At 37.2% G+C, this 13,190-nt stretch overlaps 1 protein-coding gene across 1 annotated transcript in view; it reads left to right on the plus strand.

The window, feature by feature from the left end:
• Positions 1 to 13,190, plus strand: part of ZDHHC2 (zinc finger DHHC-type palmitoyltransferase 2) — a 152,503-nt gene that overhangs the window by 30,558 nt on the left and 108,755 nt on the right. The window contains exon 2 of the mRNA XM_007954939.2: positions 12,700 to 12,726. Coding sequence (XP_007953130.1) covers positions 12,700 to 12,726 — 27 coding nt within the window. The remainder of the gene's footprint in view (positions 1 to 12,699; positions 12,727 to 13,190) is intronic.

The following is a 13,190-nucleotide window of genomic DNA, read 5'->3' on the forward strand; positions in this document are numbered from 1 at the left end:
CTCACCTACTTTGGTCATGTTGTCAGAAGGGACCATTCCCTGGAGAAGGATGTCATGCTTGGTAAGGTGGATGGTCGATGAAAGAAGAGGGGAAGGCCTTCAACGAGATGGATTGACACAGTGGCTGTGACAATGGGCTCAAGTATAGCAGGGATCATGGAGCTGGCACGGGATAGGTCGGTATTTGGTTCTGCTGTGCATGAGCTCACTATGAGTCAGAAACAACTCTGTGGCACCTAACAACAACAACAACAAACTATAAGAGAATAAACTACTGTTTGTTCAAGCCATCCCATTTGTGGTATACATTCTTGTCAGAGAGGCACTAGGTAACCAGAACAGATAGTCACTAGATGTGCCAATGTTTAAATGCCACCAGAGCTCCTGTATTTAAACATTGTAGTGTAATAACAATAGTACTGTTCCTAAAATTAAACTGCATCTGACTTCTTTGGTAATTGTTTTTATTCATTAAGTTAAACAGATAGTGTCACATCCTAAATGGATCTTCTCACTTTTAAGAGATCTCACATGAGCTAACTGCTGCATCCAGAATGAAGTTTTTAATGTGTCATTGTTACTCTGTGTTTAGAATGAGTACCACCTCTTTTGTTTATACTGAACAAGTTTCTGTAATGACACAGCTTTAGAAAACAGCTTATAAGATATCAGAGTTTCAATTATTTAACTTTTATTTTCATCTGTAAAGTCTACCTTTATTCTAAATTTAGCTTTATTTTATTTATTTTTTCCCCCTGAAACTAGTACAGCAGAATGCTCTGTGCAAGGGCAGAGTGATAAGTCTGGCATGGTCCGACTCAGGGGAGGTTAGTGTTTTAGTGGTGATAATTTACCATATCTGTGTGGCTAAGCCTAAAACAAGTTCAGCCAACCTTCTCCATGCTGTTGTGTTGTTAGGTGTCGTCGAGTCAGTTCCTAATCATAACCACCCTATACGTAAAACAGAACAAAACACTGCCTAGTCCCACACTATCCTCACAATTGTTGCTATGCTTGAGCCCATTGTTGGAGTTATTGTGTTCCATTCTCGTTGAGGGTCTCTTTGGTGGCCTAGTAGTTGCTAACCAAAAGGACAGAGTTTTAAACCCACTTCCCACTCAGTGGAAGGAAGATGTGACAGTCAGCTTTTGTAAAGATTACAGTCTTGGAAACCCTATGGAGCAGATCTACTCTGTCCTACAGGGTCACTATGAATCAAAATTGACTCAATGGCAATAGGTTTGGTTTTGTTTTTTCTACTTTACTAAACATGATGTTCTCCAGGGATTGGTCCCTCCTGATAACATGTCCCAAGTAAGAGAGACAAACTGTCGAAATCCTTGTTTCTAAGGAATATTTTGGATGTACTTATAAAGCAGATTTGTTCATTCTTCTGGCAGTTCATGGTGTATATTCAGTATTCTTCACCAGCACCATAATTCAAATACATTACCATTTCTATCGATTTTGTAAAATTATAAAAGTAGTAGCTTCTCATAATAAATTCAAGTAATACAAAAGCATATGAAAAAGTAAACCATTCGTTTTTCCTCCTATTCCCAATCCCCAGAGGTAACCACTGTAAATAATTTTTTTATATGGTCTGTCTTAGTTACCTAGTATTGCTGTAACAAAAATACCACAATTGGGTGGCTTTAAAGAACAGGAATGTATTATCTCACTGTTCTGGAGACTAGAAGTCAAAATTCAAGGTGTCCCTCTATAGGAAGATTCTTCCTTGTCAGTAGCTATTGGTGTTCCTTGGCATCATTTGACATTTATTTTCCCTTTTTGTGTGTATGTCTCTGTGTCTATACTGTTCTTTTAATAAGACACCTTTCAAGAGATTGGATTTAGGACATACCCTACTCTGGTATGGCCTCAATCACAGAACAAAGAAAACTCCTAAATCCAAACAGGGTCATAATTTATAGGTACAGGGGTTAGGACTTCAACACATGTTTTTTGGGAACACAATTCAGTTCATAATATGGTCCCAATTCTTCCAGTGCCTGTATAACATATCTTCCCACTCATCTGTCAGTTTGTTGTACTGTGGTGGCTTGGGTGTTGCTGTGAGGCTGGAAGCTATGCCACTGGTATTTCAAATACCAGCAGGATCACCCGTGGTGGACAGGTTTCAGTGGAGTGTCCAGACTAAGACAGACTGGGAAGAAGGGCAGGGCCATCCACTTCTGGGGAAAAAAAAAAAAGGGGGCACTGAAAACCTTATGAATAACAATGAAACAGTGTCTGATATGGTACAGAAAGATGAGCTACTCAGGTTGGAAGGCACTCAAAATACTACCGAGAAATAGCTGCCTTCTCAAAGTGGATTAATGAAAATGAATGGATAAAGTGGTGCTTTCTGGACCTTCATTTGCTGATGTGGCACAACTCAAAAAGAAAACAGCCACAAGCATCCATTAATAATTGGAATGTAGAATGTATGAAGTATGAATCTAGGAAAACTGAAAGTTGTCAAAAATGAAATGGAATGCATAAAGATCAATATCCTAGGCTATTGCCTATGGACTAGTATTGGCCATTTTGAATCAGACAATTATATGGTCTACCATGCTGTGAATGAAAAAGAGGAATGGTCTTACATTCATCATCAAATAGAACATTTCAAGATCTATCCTGTCAGGGATAGGAGGGAAGGGTAGGGAGAAGTGCTTAGTAGGTAAGAGACAGTATTGATTTGGATGAAGGGAAAGGCAATATACCAAAAACAGTGATGAGCACAGTGACACTAAAGAAAAGGAAGACATGAAGAGGTACAGATGACAAAGGTAAACACTTTTACATGCACAATACTGCATTATCAGTAATAAAAAAACATTGATATATGGTTAGGTATAGGTAGGCAAAAGGGAATATACCCATGACTGTACATAAATTTGGGAGACATTATTTCTGCATAGGTATTTGTATGTGCTATAAGAATGTCCATGTATCTATATATATAATAGAGCTAATAGGGGTCAGTGTTATGACAAATTTTTAGTCACAACCAAACACCTTGAGGGAATAAATGGCTGGGCCCAAAGGATCAGGACCATGGTCCCAGCAGACATCAAGCTCAATTGGCATAGCCTACTACACAAAAACATTGTTCTACATCCTACTTTAGTGAGTAGCAACTGGAATCCTAAAAGTTTCTGAGTGGCCATCTAAGATGCAACAATTGGTGTCTTCTTGTCCAGGGCAATGAAGAATGAAGAAAATCAAAGACACATGGAAACAGTTAGTCCAAAGGACTAGTGGCCCATGGGAACCTTAGCCTACATGACCTGAGACCAGAATAACTAGATGGCTATCACTAGATGGCTATCATTTTTATAATTTTGAGTTGTGTGCCACATTTGCTCCCATTCTATCCAGGATCTCCTATTTTGATCCCTTTCCGAGTGGTTGACCATGCTGTGAATGAAACAGAGCAATGGTGTTACATTCATCATCAAATAGAACATTTCAAGATCTATCCTGCCAACCGAGTGGTTGAGCACTCGGAAAGGGATCAAAATAGGAGATCCTGGATAGAATGGGAGCAAATGTGGCACAAAACTCAAAATTATAAAAATGACAAGGCTTACTGGTCTGATAGAGACTGGTGAAATGCTTAAGACTCTGTATTCACCCTTCAGGCCTGGAATTGAACTAACTCTGGTGGCTTCTAGCCAAAGAATACACAGGCCTACAAAGTGAACAATTATACCAGGTAGATGCACTCCTTAGAAAAACCAAGGGAGATCAGAAGGGAAGCATTGGTGTAGGGAAACAGCTCAGAGGTTAAGAATGCATAGGAAAGAAGAATACAGGGTGAAGGTAACCACAGAGAGGAAGTGGGAAGAGAGCTGTTATATTGTGGGGATTACAATCAATGTCATGAAATAAAATATGTATGAATTGTTGAATAGAAAATTAATTTCCTCTTGAACTTTCACCGAAATCAAAATTAAAAAAAAAAAAATTCTGTCCTGAAATACAGTGCTATCAGTGATAGGATAATATCCATATGCCTACAAGGAAGACTATCTAATAGTACTATTACTCAAATTTACATACCAACCACTATAGCCAAAATGAAGAAATGGAGGTTTTTTCTTTCTTTTTTTTTTGTTACCAACGTCTGTTGTCTGAAATTGAGCAAGCATACAATCAAGATGTATTGATAATTCCTGGTGATTGGAATGCAAAAGTTGGAAAGAAAGAGGAAGCTTCAGTACTTAGAAAATACAGCCTAGGTGAAAAAAAAAAAAAATGTTGCTACAATCTGCATGACAGAATTTTTCAAGACCAATGACTTACATATTGCAAATAACTTTCTTCAACAACATAAACAGTGACTATATGTATAGACCACACCAGATGGAATACATAGGAATCAAATCAACTACATCTGTGGAAAGAAGCAATGGAGAAGCTCAATATCATCAGTCAGAACAAGGCCAAGAGCTGACTGTGGAACAGATCATCAATTGCTCATTTGCAAGTTCAAGTTAAGCTGAAGAAAATTAAAACAAGCCCATGAGAGCCAAAATAAGACCTCAATTATATCTCACGTAAATTTAGAGACCATCTGAAGAATAGATTGATGCATTGAATACCAACCACCAAAAACCAGACGATTTCTGGGATGCCATCAAGAACATGAAGAAGGCAAAAGGTCATTTAAAAGACAGGAAAGGAAGGAAAGACCTAAATGGATTATTAGAAGAGACTCTAAAACTTGCTCTTGAATAGAGAGTTGCTAAAGTAAATGAAACAAGTGATAAAATAAAAGATTTCACAGGGTGGCCTGAGAAGATAAAGTATTTTAATGAAATGTGCAAAGACCTGAAATTAGAAAACCAAAAGGGAAGAACAACTTCAGCATTTTTCAACCTGAAAGAACTGAAGGAAAAATTCAGTCCTCGAGTTGCAATATTGAAAGATTCTATGGGCAAAATATTGAATGATGCAGGAAGCTTGAAAAGGAGATGGAAGGAATATGCAGTCATTGTACCAAAGAGAATTGGTCAATGCCCAACTATTTCAGGAGGTGGCATATGATCAAGAACCAATAGTGTTGAAGGAAGGAGTCAAAGATGCATTGAAGGAATTGGTGAAAAACAAGGTTTCAGGAATAGAATATCTATTGACATTTCAGTAAACAGATGCCATGCTGGACTCACTCACTAGGCTGTGCCAAGAAGTTTGGAAGACATCTATCTATCTACATGGTCAACTGACTGGAAGAGATCCATATTTGTGCCCATTCCAAAGAAAGGTGATCCCACAGAATGTGGAAATTATCAAACAATATCATTAATATGACACTCAAGTAAAATCTTGCTGAAGATAATTCAAAAAGAGTTGTAGCAGTATATTGACAGGGAATTTCCAGAAATAGAAGCTGGATTCAGAAGAGGACATGGAAGGAGGGATATCATTGCTGATGTCAGATGGATATTGGCTGAAAGCAAAGAATACCAGAAAGATGTTTATTTGTGTTTTATTGACTATGCAAAAACATTCGACTGTGTGGATCATAACAAATTATGGATAACATTGTGAAGAATGGGAATTCCAGAGCACTTAGTTGTGCTCATGAGGAACCTGTGCATAGACCAGGAGGCTTTCATTCAAACAGAACAAGGGGATACTACATGGTTTCAAATCAGGAACGTTGTGCATCAGTGTTGTGTCCTTCCACCATACTTATTCAATCTGTATGCTGAGCAAATAATCTGAGAAGCTGGACTGTATAAAGAAGAACTTGGCATTAAGTTTGGAGGAAGACTCATTAACAACCTGTGATATACAGAAGACATAATCTTGCTTGTTCAAAGTGAAGATGACTTGAAGCACTTACTGATGAAGATTAAAGACTACAGTCTTCAGTATGGATTACATCTCAAGGAAATTTTCATTTTCTCAAGAAAACGAAAATCCTCACAGCAGGACCAATAAGCAGCATCACAATAAATGGAGAAAAGATTGAAGTTGTGAGGGATTTCATTTTACTTGGGTCACAGTCAACACCCATGGAAGCAGCAGTCAAGAAATCAGACATTGTATTGCTCTGGGCAAATCTGCTGCAAAAGACCTCTTTAAAATGTTGAAGAGCAAAGATGTCACTTTGAAGACTAAGGTGCGCCTAACCCAAACCATAGTATTTTCCGTCTCTTCCTATGCATGTGAAAGCTGGACAGTGAATAAGGAAGACTGAAGAAGACTTGATGCCTTTGAGTTGTGGTGTTGGTGAAGAATACTGAAAATACTATGGACTGCCAGAGAATGAACAAACCTGTCCTGGAGAAGAGCAGCCAGAATGCTCCTTGGAAGTAAGAATGGCCAGACTTCATGTCACTTATTTTGGTCATGTTGTCAGAAGGGACCAGTTCCTGGAGAAGGATATCATGCTTGATAAAGTGGAGAGTCAGCAAAAAAGGGGAAGATCCTCAATAACATGGATTGACACAGTGGCTACAACAATGGGCTCAAGTATAGCAAGGATTGTGAGGATGGCACAGGACCAGGCAGGGTTTCATTCTGTTGTACATGGGGTCGCTGTGAGTTGGATCCCATTCAATGGCATCCAACAAGAGCAATAACAATAGATATGTTATTATCTATATAAATACATTTTTTTTAAAAAACGACAGAATGATACATGCTATTTTGTAATCTGCTTCACTAAACGCACTGAATTTACTCATTCTTCTGTTAATAGACATTTTGCCCCCAGTTCATTGCTATTACAAACAATATTACTATAAATACTCTTAGATATGTAATTTTGCTGATATATAATAGTATCTTTTTGGATATATTCCCAGAGTAGAATTTCAGGATCCAATAGTGGGAATATTTTCTTTTAAATTTTGAATAAATATGGCCATATTTTCTTTTATAACACTTGCCTTAAGTACCACTAAGATATAATAGTACTCATTTTCTTCTACCCTCGTAACACTGTATTATGATTTTTAAAAAAGTTTGCCAATCTAATGTGCAAAAGAATATTTGCTTTGTATGCGTTTCTTTCTTTATTTTGAGTTCAGTTCCAGGCTAAATGATGTCTAAGGGCCACAGTCTCAGAAATCCCACCAGTCTCTATCAGACCTGTAAGAATGGCCGTTACAAAAAAAAAAAATTGTAATTTGAGTGAAAGCTTACAAAGCAAATTTGTTTTCCATTCAACAATTCATACATATTTTGTTTTGTGACATTAACTGCAATCCCTATAATGTAACATCTGTCTTCCCACTTCCTCCCTGTGGTCACCTTTTCCCTGTGTCCTTCTTTCCTGCCCTCTGAGCTTTTTCCCTGTACAAATGCTGCTTTTCTGATCTCCCTTGGTTGATTATTCTCAGGAGTGTACTTCCCTGGTGTAATTGTTCACCTTGTAGGCCTGTCTACTTTTTAGCTGCATGTTAAACCATGGAAGTAAGTTCATTCCAAGCCTAAAGGGTAAGTAGGGACCAGAGTCTCGGGGATTTCACTTGTCTCTATTATATGCATTTCTTTATTAGTGAGATTGGCCATGTTATCTTATATTTAAGAATTACTGTATTTATTTTGTAAATTGACATTCATGGCCCATTTTACTATTTGTTTATGTCTTTAATAATTTGTAAGAGTTCAGTAAATATTAGACTATTAGTTCCTTGTTATGTTTTAAAAGTAATTTTCCCTAATTGTCCATGACTTCATTTTTCATGCTACTTGCTGTCCAAGGGCAGATTGTTTTCCTCTTTAAATGAAGAAAAAGAAGTAAAGTTACTATTTTTAGATTTTAAAAAACCCTATATAAATATTACTTTCTCTTGGTAGTTTTTCTCTATTTTTATTCCCGTTTCCTGTATGCTATTGTTGTGCCCAGGCTGTAAAGGAGAATTTCGGAAGAGAAGAAGACGCCAACCCACACCAATGCAAATGCAATAGGACAGTTTATTAGCTAACTTAAGTCAGGGTCTTTGCCCTTGCCAGGTCAGTGGCTTAAGCAAAAGACCCCGTACCCCGTTTCCTTCTTCAATTTATAGAACAATATGAGGAGGGGCAGCACCGGGGCGAGGGGGTACAGGTGATTGGTTGTTGCTAAGGGATTCAGGGCAGTGATCTAAGATGTTGGGGGGCGTAAAGAAACTCCCCCCAGCTCCAAAGTTCACTTAGGAAAATATTATCTAGGGAGGATGCGGCTCAGATATGGGGAAGACTTTTGGGAGCCTCGCAAATCTCTGATACGTGCTGAATCCGGATGGCTTTTGTGATGCGTGCTGAGTTCGGAGGAAGTTCCTTGATACCTGCTGAGACTGGAGGGCAGATAAAAGCCCTAAGGAGTGTTTAGAATTACAAAAGTTCTGTTAGCACTACTGACACTAAAAGGTTTCTGGTTAAAGATTTTCCTGGAGGCTGCTAGAACTCTGGCTTCAGATTGACTCACACTATATATTGTAATTAGTATTACCAAAATTATAGGAGTTCTGGTGGCACAGTTGTTAAAGGTGCTAACTGAAAGGTTGACAGTTTGAACCCACCAGTATCTCTGTGGGAGAATGATGTGGGAGTTTGCTTCACAAAGATTTACAACCTTGGAAACCCTATGTGGCAGTTCTACCTGCCCTACAGGGTAGCTATGAGTCAGAATCACCTTGATGGCAGTGGGTTTGGTGTTTTGGTTTTGGTTGTTACTAAAATTAAATATCAGGTAATTGTTCATATATGTGGAGGACTTACTGTGTGTCAGGCTCTGTGTTAAGTACATTACAAATACTACCTTTTTTAATTTTCACAACAGCTCTAATGACTTAAGTACTATTATTATGACATTCTTAACAACTGGCAGAGAGATAGGACTGAACTTTGCCTGTCTTTATCAAGAGCATTTGCTCTACTGTTTTATCTACTTTTTTAATCTATCTTTTTAATTTTAACAAATAGTAAAAAAGGTAAAATACCAAGGGGGAACTGAAATTAAGGCAAAAAAACTAATCCTATAAACTTATAAATCGTTTTTGTTCTCAAAGTTGATTGGCACCAGTGGAAGCCAATATTACCCTCGACATTTTTCTTTTTAAAGGAACATGAGCCATTTTGTCTTTTCCCCATTCTCCTTTCTTTAGAGAGGAATTTTCTTTACTTCTGGATAAATGTACTAGAGAGTAATACAGGTAAGATTCTTTTTGGTCTGTAAATTAATAGTTGAGATTCTACAGTATTTTAAGCTTATATGTAAAAGAAATAATTTCTTCCTTAAGTTTTGTAGGCACACAAAATAAATAATATATCTCACACACATGCTTTGGTATTCCACGTCTTTTGTTGTTGTGAGGTGCCATGGAGTAAGAGATTCAAATGAGCTGTGCTATTTATACAGTAAACAGTTAAGAGGCAAATGTCACAGTGTCAGATATGTGTTTCAATGAAATTATTAATTTTAGCACAATCCAGAAGAGCCCAATGGCACATGCGTGAAACTTTAAAATTGGAGAGAAGAATTTATGGGATAGACTTTGAGTAAAGCTCCTTTGCCTCAGTTTTCTTTCTTAAATATTAGAAATTGCATCAGTTTACCTCAGTAGCTGGTTTTAAGAAAATGTGAAGATGGCTATAAACCAAAAACCAAACTCACTGCTGTTGAGTCATACTCGACTCATAGCGAGCTCTCCTTGGGTTTTTGAGGCAGTATAACTATGGAAGTAGACTGCCCAACCTTCCTTCCGAGGAGTGGCTGGTGGGTTTGAACCACCAGTCTTCTGGTTAGCAGTCAAATGCCTTAGGCACTACGCCACCAGAGCTCCTGAAGATGGTTATAAACCACTTGAAATTTCTATCAGTATACAGTTGGAGAATAGCTATCAGCATAATTTTTAAATAGAACAAACTGAAATTCTTTGAAGCAAATAATCAGATTAAATAATACTGGAATAACAATTAATTCACATTAAAACCCAATAGTTATTTTTAAAAGATCCATCATAAGTATGTTTGGTATTACAATTCAGTTCCTATGCTAATCAATAGTCAAATTACATTTGTCTTACCATCAACGTTTTTCCAATATGCGTGTATATTTGGATAATATGTCTTTATGTACACATATGTTAGAAAAGGTTTTGTGGCTAAATGGCAATCTTTTTTTCAAACAGTCATTAATAATAAAAATATTTGTAATTGAAAATAACATTATCTACTATATGTTTTTAGGTAAAGAGAAAGGAAGCTTTCAAATTGACAGCTCTTCCATTAAACTGAAATTATAAGGTGAACCATTCACCTACTAATGGGGTAACCATGATTAATGGAATGGTAATTTACTAGTTTTCATAGAGCAGAACTTAGAATAATCCATGTATCTCTAAGTGAAATAGATTAATGTGAAAGGTTTGATACTGTTATTTACTCAATGACAAGTTACAAAATCTTGCTGGTACTCATTAAATCGTTTGCAAATAGTAAAGCATAATTTTATTTGCAATATATATAACAGATAGGAAATTACTGTCCAGAATATATAAAAGGCTTCTATAAATCAATAAATAAAGTTGACCAATAGGAAAATGATCTCAGAAGCGAGAGGAAAACCAATCATTTTATTTTTTAAATAAGCTTAGTTTCACTAGTATAGGGAAATAAATACCCAAACTATTTTTTTTTTCCTTCTTGTAGACACAGTTTTTAGAAACTGATTTTATACTTACAGAAAATTGAATAGGCTCAATTGGAATGCATACAGCCATTTTTGGACTTCCACGATTACTCTGTAAATGCTGTATGAATTATTTACTATAAGCATGTATCCGTATATAACTTGTTTAATTTGAAAAAAAAGAAATAGCGCATCTGGGGGTTTTGAAATACGTTTGCGGAAACACAAGCTGTGAGTGGCAAAAATAAATTTTGAAAGATGTCTTCAAATGCATATCCAGAGAGTATAATAGTGACTAAAGGAAAAAGATGTACTTTTTTAAAGGTCATTTTTGTTTTACTGTTTTCAATTCTGATAGCCAGTCATGGGTCAGTAAATACCTTTTCTTTAAAACACTGGTACCTCCAAACTGGTCACTAAGGATCATTTATACACAAATGCACAAATCCTATCAAGTTGCGTTTCTATTTCCTCAAGTTAGCTCCACTGAAAGATTGGACATTTTGATCCAGGAAGGAGTTGTAGTCAGTTCTGGAGCGCTTTTGGGGAACTTCCAACCTTTAAGTTAGCTGCTGAGCAAGTTAACTGTTTGCAAGGACTCCCAGCTTTTGAAAGAGGTACAGAGAACTGCAGAAAGGAAATTGGAAGGGCCGGATACCAAAGATAGAGTTTCTTTACTTCAAATAGTTTCTTCTGGTCTTTCCTAACCACATCAGGGGTTTTGTGAGAAAATGAACTCTGACTCGCTAGCCTGTGATTTGCAAGCTACCTTGTGGACCAGGCCAGCTGTAAGTCAAAGATCATCGGTGCCTGCCTGTCCAGTTCTGGGGACCAGAAATGTTAAAGGGAATTGAGAAACTAGGAAGCACTTAAAGGAGCCACACCAGGGTTAATGAGAAATCTCAAAACCATAATATTTGAGCTAATAGAGTACATTAAAGAGGGATACAATAACTTTAAATATTTGAAGTCTGTCGTTTAGATTTTCTGTTTGTTGCTACATATTGAGAGCCTAGGTACCACAGGTAGAGGCTAGAGAGAGGCACATTTTGGTACACTGTAAGGATTAATTTCTTCATACACTAAAGGAATGGGCTGTTCTCTAAAACTGTGGTCTCCTGCTGGCCCTAGAAATGCCTCAAATGATGTTTTTTCTTGGGAAAAAGTTTGGTTGGATTAACTAATCCTAAAAAATCTTTCACATTATCCTCTGATTCCAGTTCTTATGAAAGTGAAATTATATTCCAGAACTAAGGCCTCGAATACTGTACCCCTTTAAAAAGTTGGGAATTCCTAGGTGATGCAAACAGTTAACATACTCAGCAGTTAACCTAAAGGTTGGAAGTTTGAGTCTACCCAGAGGCACCTCAGAAGAAGGGAGACCAATTGGGAAACCAAACAAATAAGACAACACAAAAGGTAGGAACACTGTCTGCATTACCAGAGTTTCTTGGCCTAGAGTGTTTCCTTGTGGTCCTATTGTCTTCCTTGTAATATTTACAATAACCCCTTAGGATGATCATTCCTCAGGCACATGACCTCTTTGGACAGTAGGGAACAATTAGATCATCTGGCATAAGAATTTATACTTACAGGAATTTGAGAAGAGCATGTGATGTGGATGCTACAATTTATTCTTTCTGAAGAGCTAGCCAAGTGGTTGCCAATTTGTAAAGGGCAATAAATGTCTCTGGAAATGTAGTGTCCTGGAGAACATTCCTTTTATCTGAGTTGTGTGGTTGGAAGGAAAACCTATAAGCCAATTGACAGAGGAATAAAACCCACAAGGAGTATGCTTAAAGGGTTTTGTTTTGTTGAGTTGTGGTCAGAGCTAAAGTGCGTACTAGGGGCATGGCTGAATGTACCACCAGAATCTCCCATATCCACCCTTTCCCCATACAGTGCTCCACCTCTCCTCTGAATTAAGTTGAGTATTTTTAAAATATTGGTTTGATGGGGAACCAAATTATTAACCTTCTCACATGCCTTTTGTCTGTGTCAGGCTTTATGTTTGCTATAAGCATCATATAACCTATTATCTTTCTTTTCTGTTTCTGTAGTGTCCATGGAAAACATTGGAGAACAAGGTAAAATATATTGTTGTTATAGATATAAAATGTTAGAAATAGTTTGAAAAATTAAATATGATTCATTTAGATTTAGTTGGAATTGATGAATTATTCTTTAAGAATGTAGAGATAAAATGAGAATTCAGTCCCTAGACTGAACTCTGTCAGGCAAAAAATTCTACCCTTAAATGGCCATAATTGTGCCAAAATTCTTGTGGCTTTGAGCTATGGAAATAACAATAATTTTCTGTTCCAGTTCAGAGTATTAACCCATACCTGAGTCAGCTATAAAAATTCATGGAAAATACCATTGGCTCTAGTTATCTCATAGATTTAAGTGTTTTACTGGATGACTAAGGAGTCCTGGTGGCACAGTGGCTAAATATTTGGCTGCTAACAGAAGGAAGGTTGGGCAATCCTACTTCCGTAGTGATACTGCCTCGGAAACCCAAGGAGGGGTCGCTATGAGTCGGGGCCGACTC

Source organism: Orycteropus afer, unplaced genomic scaffold (genome assembly GCF_000298275.1).
Source record: "Orycteropus afer afer isolate SDZICR_OR568_19922 unplaced genomic scaffold, OryAfe1.0 scaffold00483, whole genome shotgun sequence".
NCBI classification, from domain to species: domain Eukaryota; kingdom Metazoa; phylum Chordata; class Mammalia; order Tubulidentata; family Orycteropodidae; genus Orycteropus; species Orycteropus afer.